Source organism: Thunnus maccoyii, chromosome 22, assembly GCF_910596095.1.
Source record: "Thunnus maccoyii chromosome 22, fThuMac1.1, whole genome shotgun sequence".
Taxonomy (NCBI): domain Eukaryota; kingdom Metazoa; phylum Chordata; class Actinopteri; order Scombriformes; family Scombridae; genus Thunnus; species Thunnus maccoyii.
Genome location: NC_056554.1, coordinates 16,609,021 through 16,617,318, shown reverse-complemented (window position 1 = coordinate 16,617,318; position 8,298 = coordinate 16,609,021). Strand labels below are relative to the sequence as shown.

The following is an 8,298-nucleotide window of genomic DNA, read 5'->3' as shown; positions in this document are numbered from 1 at the left end:
CAAAGATTTTGATGCAGTACGTGTGCAGCTTTGCCTCTTTGCAGCTTTGTTATTCATCTCATGTTGCTTTTAAAACTCACATATCACAGTATCGGATGCCAGACCTCCAACGTGATACCAACCTTTGTGGCTCTATTTACTATTTTACACAAGGTACTTCATATTGAAAAACCCCCCCTACCATAAAAGTTTTACATCACCTGTTAAATCCAAACATATATACACTCACTGAGCAATTTATTAGGAACACCTGTGCAGTCTAATGCAATCCAATACAACAGCTCTGCCGTAAATTCTACTTTTACGAAGCTTATACATTTTCAGCTTTTGTTGTCAGAAAGGTGATAATTCTACTTTGTGTTTATTATTGAGGTCATAGTGGGCAGTGGTGATGTACTGGAGTGCGTTATATTGGAAAGTGTTCCTTATATATTGTCCCCCTCATGTATGTTTTAATGGCATAAATTTGTGGCAGAGCTGTTGTGTTGGATTGCATTAAATTGCACAGTTGTTCCTAATAAAGTGCTCAGTGAGTGTTTATACAGTACTATATATATACAGTACCACTCAAAAGTTTGGACATACTCTCTCATTCAAGGGAATATAATAATAATAATACATGATTTTAGCATTAATATATACCTTGTCTATAGCTCATGCTTTGGCTGATGTGGTGAAATATCCCCATCACCAACATTCACAAACTGATGTTTAGACACGTGAAGTTCAAAACAACCTGATTCATGCTGAAAATGTACAACTGGAATATCGATCAGTAAGGTGTCCATCGATCATTCACAGATGTTTGGGTGAATGAGTATTGAATGCTGTCATTCCCCGTTGACTATGATGTGGACATCCAGTACTGCAGAACGGTGAACGCTTCCTCCGCAGCTGTGGAGAGGGCGGGGGATGAATGGGGTGGAGGCTGTCGATCGGAACACACATATATTTCCTCTTCCAAGTTGTATACTATGATGAAGGTGTGTCCGCACAGCCAATGGGACTGCAGCATCCACATGCGTCATTTTGAGCAGATGAGGGACTTGGGGGCGGAGGGGCTCTGGACCTATAATAAATCCGGCGAGTGCGCCTCTCCTCCAGACTCAAGTGGGAAGATCAGAAGATTTTAACGGGACTCAACCAGACGAACGAATAGAAGAAAAACTATACACTAAACTAAAAGAAGACTTTTTTTCTCATCTATAATATTCAATATTTTTCAAACAGCTGGGCTTTGATTCATCGTTTCACCGCTTTGGAACTTGTGCGTTTAAAAAAGTGTGCAGTCACACATTTGCTACTTTTTTCTTACCTCACCAGACTCTTCTTTTTTTAATCTTCAGCGATGTTTCCAGAGGCAAACAATGGGTGAGTAGACTACACTTTTGGACAGACTGTACTTTCAGCTTTCCTCTCCCCGTGCAGCTGAACACATGGCTCCTTCACGGGCAAGTCAGGACCGCGAGCAAAAAATAAACCGGCGAGAAAAAAAAAAATGCGCACATGCGCTCTGGGCAGCAAATGAAAAACCATTCATTTATTTCTGAGGGAGTTTTTGTCTTTTGGCATATTTTTACTTGTTTGTATCTTTTAATGATATGAATATTCCTTATCGGGGCTTTTTTATGGCTTCAAATGTCTTCTTAGTGTCACTATTTATAGCACTGCCTTTAAGGACCAAACACCAAACAAATTGTCAAATTATGGTAATTACAGGACACAGGAGAGTGTGATATTTCAGCTCAGCAGACATGAAGATATCACCATTGAAGTGCAATAGAGGCGTGATATACTGCTGTGACTCTGCAGGAATGTGTGTGTGAGTGTGTGTCTTCAAAAGTCACATCCTTATTAGTAGCAGTTCTCGGATTAGGCCTGCTGCCCAGAAAGAAAAAGAAAACTCTTATCCTGTAATCTGATAATAATGATCATATCACCGCTACTTAAGGAATTAGGAGGGACAGAGAGGTGAATAAGGACACTGGGAAAAAGAAGTATCTCCTGCAGTAAAGTCACAGAGGATACGAAAAAAAAAATGTTAACATCACTACCAGATACATAACTGCTGATCTCCCTCTGCTTCACAAGACTTGATAAAAGTTGTTTTTGCATCATTTTAAGATAACCTGACATGAGATAATGCCCTAACCTTTGCATTGATTCCTGCTGGATTGACTTACTTTGGTCACCCTAACCTCCGACCTTCTTCTCATGTCATTCAGCTACAGCTACGAGGACTGCAAGGCCACCGCTGATTGGCTGCTGGCCCAGACAGACGTCCGGCCCTCAGTTGGCATCGTGTGCGGCTCGGGTCTCGGAGGGCTGGCTGACATGTTAAAGGACCAGGTTGCCTTCAACTACAAGGACATCCCCAACTTCCCCCAGAGCACCGGTGAGTTTATACACGACACACCTCTCAGCTGCTGACTGGTTGTAATGTACTGCTGATATTTACTGAATGGGTTGTATTGTTTCTTGCAGTGCACGGACACGCAGGACGGCTGGTGTTCGGCACCTTAAAGGGGAGGCCATGTGTGTGTATGCAGGGGCGCTTCCACCTGTATGAGGGCTACCCAATCCAGAAGGTTTGTGTCCTAGTTCTCTGAGTGTATTTAAACACTGGGTTTGACGTCATTAAGGCGCAAACTGCTGTGAAATCTGTGGCCTCTAGAAAATGCTTCATGTCCGGTCACGCTGCTGAAAGATCCTTTAAACCAAAGTGCCCTCTGAATGGTTATATAATGTATATATTTATATACTGTGTGTGTGTGTGTGTATTTCCAGATTACACTGCCCATGCGCATATTCAAGTTGCTCGGTGTGGAGACGGTGATGCTGACCAACGCAGCCGGAGGCCTCAATCAGGACTTCAAAGTGGGAGACATCATGATCATCAAAGACCACCTCAACATGCCCGGCTTTGCTGGCAACAATCCACTGTCTGGACCCAACGATGAGAGGTAGGTCGTGTCTCGTGTGTGTACGGTGTTGCATGTTTAAAGATGAAGTTTGTGCACGCTGGACATACAAATAGTCTCAAAAAGAACAACATATTATATATATAAGTTGATGTTCTCAGTTAAATCTGTTTGCACACATTCAGCAACACTAGCCTCAGGTCTCCTCTGCTCTTTGCCCTCACTAAACCTTCCACTTCCTCCTCTCACAGGTTCGGTGTGCGTTTCCCCTGCATGTCCGACGCGTACGACAGAGAGCTGCAGCAGCTGGCCATGGATGTGGGACAAGAGCTTGGCTATGGAGACTTCCTGAAGGAGGGCGTCTACTGCGTGCTGGGCGGACCTTCGTTCGAAACCATCGCTGAGTGTCGTATGCTGCACAAACTGGGCGCTGACGCTGTCGGTGTGTATATTTTCAGACTTATCCAGCAATGAAACATGAAGAAATAACATTTAAAGCTGCACTAGTCAAGACATTTATGTAAAAATACACTCTATTTGCCTATATTTAGTTGTCATGTCAGATATAGGCACCTACACCCATAAAATCAAAGCTATAGAGCCGAATACAAGCTTCTAAACTGAAGATAGTAAAGCTGGACTCACCAACATTAGATCCGCATTCTCCCTGTTGATGTAAACATCAGAGGCCAGCCAGCGTGAAATCACATTACATGATTTCTGAGCAGTCAAAATAAACACATTATATTTAACTCTTTTGTATCTATCCTGGTAACTTTTTATGTTTATCCCAGCGTTTTATTTTAAATACCCTCTTTTCCTTTCCAGGCATGAGCACAGTCCACGAGGTGATCATCGCACGTCACTGCGGCATGCGCGTCTTCGCCCTTTCGCTGATCACCAACCAGGCGGTGATGGACTACGACAGCGAAGAGAAGGCCAACCACGAGGAGGTCCTCCAGACGGGCAAGCAGAGAGCGGAGCAGCTGGAGCGGCTGGTTTCCACCATGGTGACCAAGATCGAGCACAACAACAACTACGCCTAAAGAGACGCCATGCTCCATCAGCGGCACCCATGCTAGTCAGATGCTAGCCTTGTAGTGTGACCTTATGGTTCACATTTAATGCTATTCTGCCAAAGAAAATCCCACTTAGTTTATTACTTAGGTGAGCAGTTGGGCTGTTTTTAGTCTTAGGTCAATCGAATCGAACACAAACGCAGAATGCACACAAACCTTTGTTTTCATGTCACTGTGCCTTACATTCCTCTACTGAGTGGCTCCCAAAGAAAAAGACGCTTCTCAGTTGTTGTTTTTTTTTTTTTTTTTTGTATCATTTTAAATGAGGCGTATTTGTTCTAACTTAATATTTGATCAGCTTGTATAAATGTCTGCAATTTAACTTAACAATGAGCCAAAATTTGCTGTAAAGATCTTAATATTATGATGTTGAAATATGTACATTAGTGGATTTAAGGTATTTTACTGTGCTTGTTTTTTTTTTTAATATGAATGTTATTACTAAAGGTACTATTTATTACTATATTAAGTTTGTTTGTGTTGTTCTTTGGGGTGTGGGTGGGCATTTTTTTTCCATTGTCTGACAGTATAACACAATCATTTTCATTCATTTAATGATTCACAACCATCAATATAATCACTTTCCCCAGACTTGACCTACAGATTCAACACAAATATAAGTTGATCATTAATGTAGAGACTTGTGAAAACATCACTTGCTTTTATTTTCAAGGGTGTAGTGGAGTTTTACAGAGAAGTTACACAGTAAACCAATGTGTTGCATGACTGACGGGTTCAAAGGGATCCAGAATGTTATATGTTGTAAACATTAGGTGATGTTATATAAGCATTACCTGGCAAAAACGTAATACAAGAACGCTGGCATCGAGTATCATACAAAAGGAAACTGTTTGGCAGTCGCAAAAAGCATAATTTCAAAATGTGAATCTCCCATTTACAAAAAAAAAACACCTAAAATGACAGTTATTGGCAGAAGAAACAGTTTTGGTATTTGAAACACTTTCAGGTCAACTCTGCTACATTAAAATAAAATTTTCATTTACACCCTCCATACTCAAATCAAATGATGCCCCTTAAGTCTTTTTTTTTTCACCCCAAAAGTAACATGTTATTATGGAATACAACTCTTAAAATAAAATACTTGCTCCCCTTGTTGAACAGAAATCAGGCAGGCAGACATACATATCACATTTCACAACGCATGCATACAAGGTTTCCATCTATTCTGTCTTGCATAATTGTTTACCTTCACCTAAAATATTGACATGTTCTTGTTCCCTTTTGAAAGGCGAGATTAAACAAGGCTGACACATCCTTTTTTTTATCCAATATAACATCCAGTTCCAGCCACGATATAAAAGTTTTTGGGGTTTTTTTTTCCATATTTTAAACAGTCTGTAAAAAGTGCCATGCATAATGATAAACACACATGTCTTAAAGCTGGCCAGGATTAGATTTAAAGAAATATAACAGAACACATTCTCTATGATACAGCGCAGCACCACTGCGGTAAGTCCTTGATGCTGAGGTGAAAGCAAAGTTTGGCACCAGATATAAACAGAAAGTGCCAGTCCAGCAACGTCGCTACGAAGGCCGAGTAGAGATACATATTGGCGACATTCATATGCACTGAATGTTGTAGAGTCAAAAAGAGTAGGCTGAGCAGCAGGTTTCAATATCCATCACATCTGATGTTGAGATTGTGATAATACATCCCATTTTAAAATAAAAAAAAAAACTTAAAGACACAGTTGATCTGCAGATTGTCAAATTCTCCAAAGAAACTCTTGGTCTATTTGCCACGTGAGATTTTTCACATATCAATTAATTGATTGAATTGAAAACCTGTCAAAAAGTACTATTTTCCCTCCACCAATGAATGAATACATGCAGAGGGATCCCTTAAAATCAAGTGCTTATCATGAATGATAGCCAATGTGTAATGACTGATTGATAATTTCCAATAAAACACCATTAAAATCTGATTTAAAATTGATTAAAAGGTGGTCGAGACCTGCCAGACTGACAGTGTGGACTGTAAAAAGTACATCTCTAAAGCACTAGTTAGCTACCTGGCAAACTTGAGAAACAAAGGTGGTCCTCTGGTCAAGACAAATAATTCCATCTTGACTATAACATTCACAAGTTTAGCTTACCTTTAGCTTAGCTGCCTACCTTAGCGGATATGGAGAACCAAACTTGATGTTTTTGGAAAAAGAAAAATTAGTTTTTTTCATGATAAAGGTTAAATTATATAGCTAAACCTACAACTGAATTTTTAGGCCATCAGATGAGAAAAGAAGATATGCTGAGCAGGACATTTTAAAGTAAAAAATATAATTGTCTGTAATGGCTGGTTTCAAAATTACCGTAAACATATAATTATTGAATTGTAGTTTCTTGTAATTAATCATGTACACCAATATATTGTCCTGCACAGACTTAAGTCAGCTTGAGGAAAAATCAGTTATGCTGAGAAAATAAACTTTGTTGATAGACAGATAAATTATGCTCAAGGAAAATATCTTGTAAGGTGATAATTAAAAAAATAAATAATGAGGAATATATATATATTTTCCTCCTCAATTTCTATTTGCAATTATGTAATTTAGTGTTTATTAATTTTTTCTTCAGTTTATTTGACCACTTCATTTATTAATTTACTTTCTAATAAGTCAGGTTTGATCCTCCATAGCCTGGTAGCTAAAGGCTAGTATGGCTAACATTTCTTTAAACATGAACAACAGCTAGGCTAAGGTTTTTTTTTTTTTTCAACCAAGCCAGCTACTTTGGGGCTTTTTTTGTCTCCATAGACTGAAATTTAACCAATGAGATTATTTCTGCCCCAAGAGTAGTTCTGCGCTAACATTTTCAGTGCTAACCTTGAATTTGACTACCTGGCTACAAGGAGTGAGCTTCCTTAGTTTGGCAAAAACAGGTGACAAATACAGGATTGGCACATTTTTCTTACACAGGCACTGTAAAGAGGAATTTACAGTTGTCGTTTTTTTTAGCATCAGAGGGCCTCAGCAGTGAGCAGCATGGAGAAGAGGAAGAACTTGAAGGTGAAAAGGCACTTCTGAAACAACACATACAGGGCCTGGAGTGCAACAGTTACTGAGGAGTCCCCTCACCTCTAGGCAAACATGGTCAGGGTAATCCACTGTAGAACAGAGAGAGCATGTAAATTAAGAAAGGTAATCACAGGAAAAAGGTATGAACAGGTTGTTACAGACGTGGCGAGTAAATATGCCACACAATATAAGAAAATACCAGCTGTTTCAGTACAAATTTAGAAGAAATCTGCGTGAATTGCAAAGACTATATGGGAGCATTTCTGTTATGTGGCCATACCTGAAAGAAGGTAAGGGATATGACACCATCTGCATCTGTGTCCATGGTCTTGAAGGTTTCTACAGAAACAACGAGAATCACTCACTTTACAAGCCGAATGCGAGAATTCTGTTTATATATGTTGTGTTTGGAGAACATGTCTTACTTAAGCATTTTGAGCATTAATCCTACGTAATTTAATGATGTTGAATAACAAATGGTTCTTGTTTAACTGATAAAAATGAGACGCCTTTCTAATAAAACAGACAAACTTCAATGATGATGTGACTGAAATGGTTTGAGAAGCAGGTGAACTGTTTTTGTGGTGAACTGTGCAGTAATGGGACTCACTGAACATGGTCTCCAATCTGACCAGACAGGTGACAAAGTTGTCAAAGTCGACAGCCATGTCTGCCTCTGTGTAGCGCAGGATGATCAGTTGGAAGAGGTGGTTTGTCAGCTTGAATCCTGGAAGACAGCAAGAGATGGAAAAAAAAATGTCAAAAAAATGTCAAAAAGAGGCTTCTTTTTATTTGGAAACTGGAATCCAGGAGTCGAGCCACTTTCTAAATGTTTGGTAAAATGTGTGATTCTTACATTTTTTTCACTTTTATTGAAATGAAAAGCAAGCTAAAAGGATTTTGAACTTGTGAGTACATCACCTGCTGAATCGAGAGCCATCCTCATCTCATAGGAGCTCATGGTGCCCGACTTGTCCAGGTCAAATTCCCTGAATATAGTCTAACATGTTAACACAAACAGATGGAGAATGAATAAAAACAGACAGCAGGAGGACAGAACAAAAAGACCAAAAACCAGTACACTGGCCAAATGTCAAAACAAGTAACAAGCTGTCTCATGAATTCTCATGAAGCTGAATCAATACTATTTAGCCTGATAACCCTGCTTGACCGATCAGGGTTTGATCTCACCAGGTATCGTTTAATCTTTTCCCAGAGTACATGGAATTCTGCCAGACCCAGCTTTCCACTGCCGTCCGTCTG

The 8,298-nt window shown here is 39.7% G+C and overlaps 2 protein-coding genes across 3 annotated transcripts in view; one reads left to right on the top strand and one right to left on the bottom strand.

The window, feature by feature from the left end:
- Positions 1-1,083: 1,083 nt before the first annotated feature.
- Positions 1,084-4,465, top strand: pnp5a (purine nucleoside phosphorylase 5a). Its single transcript, XM_042401047.1, has 6 exons — positions 1,084-1,371; positions 2,226-2,395; positions 2,485-2,588; positions 2,788-2,963; positions 3,173-3,363; positions 3,750-4,465. The coding sequence occupies exons 1-6, from the start codon at positions 1,349-1,351 to the stop codon at positions 3,965-3,967; spliced, it is 882 nt and encodes a 293-aa protein (XP_042256981.1). The 5' UTR covers positions 1,084-1,348; the 3' UTR covers positions 3,968-4,465.
- Positions 4,466-4,644: 179 nt separating this feature from the next.
- capn1 (calpain 1) overlaps positions 4,645-8,298 on the bottom strand; it is a 31,547-nt gene continuing 27,893 nt past the window's right edge. For both annotated transcript variants that reach the window (XM_042401004.1, XM_042401005.1), the window contains exons 19-23: positions 8,227-8,295; positions 7,957-8,035; positions 7,646-7,762; positions 7,316-7,374; positions 4,645-7,124 (exon numbers count right to left, since the gene is read on the bottom strand). In XM_042401004.1, the coding sequence (XP_042256938.1) occupies positions 7,098-7,124; positions 7,316-7,374; positions 7,646-7,762; positions 7,957-8,035; positions 8,227-8,295 (351 nt within the window). In that variant the 3' untranslated portion in view covers positions 4,645-7,097. The remainder of the gene's footprint in view (positions 7,125-7,315; positions 7,375-7,645; positions 7,763-7,956; positions 8,036-8,226; positions 8,296-8,298) is intronic.

What these genes read in the sequence shown, in the direction of transcription:
- pnp5a (XM_042401047.1), top strand. Translation starts at nt 1,349, where the DNA reads ATGTTTCCAGAGGCAAACAATGG. An exon ending in TTTCCAGAGGCAAACAATGG is followed by an intron (nt 1,372 to 2,225) that starts GTGAGTAGACTA and finishes CATGTCATTCAG; the next exon opens with CTACAGCTACGAGGACTGCA. An exon ending in AGGGCTACCCAATCCAGAAG is followed by an intron (nt 2,589 to 2,787) that starts GTTTGTGTCCTA and finishes GTGTATTTCCAG; the next exon opens with ATTACACTGCCCATGCGCAT.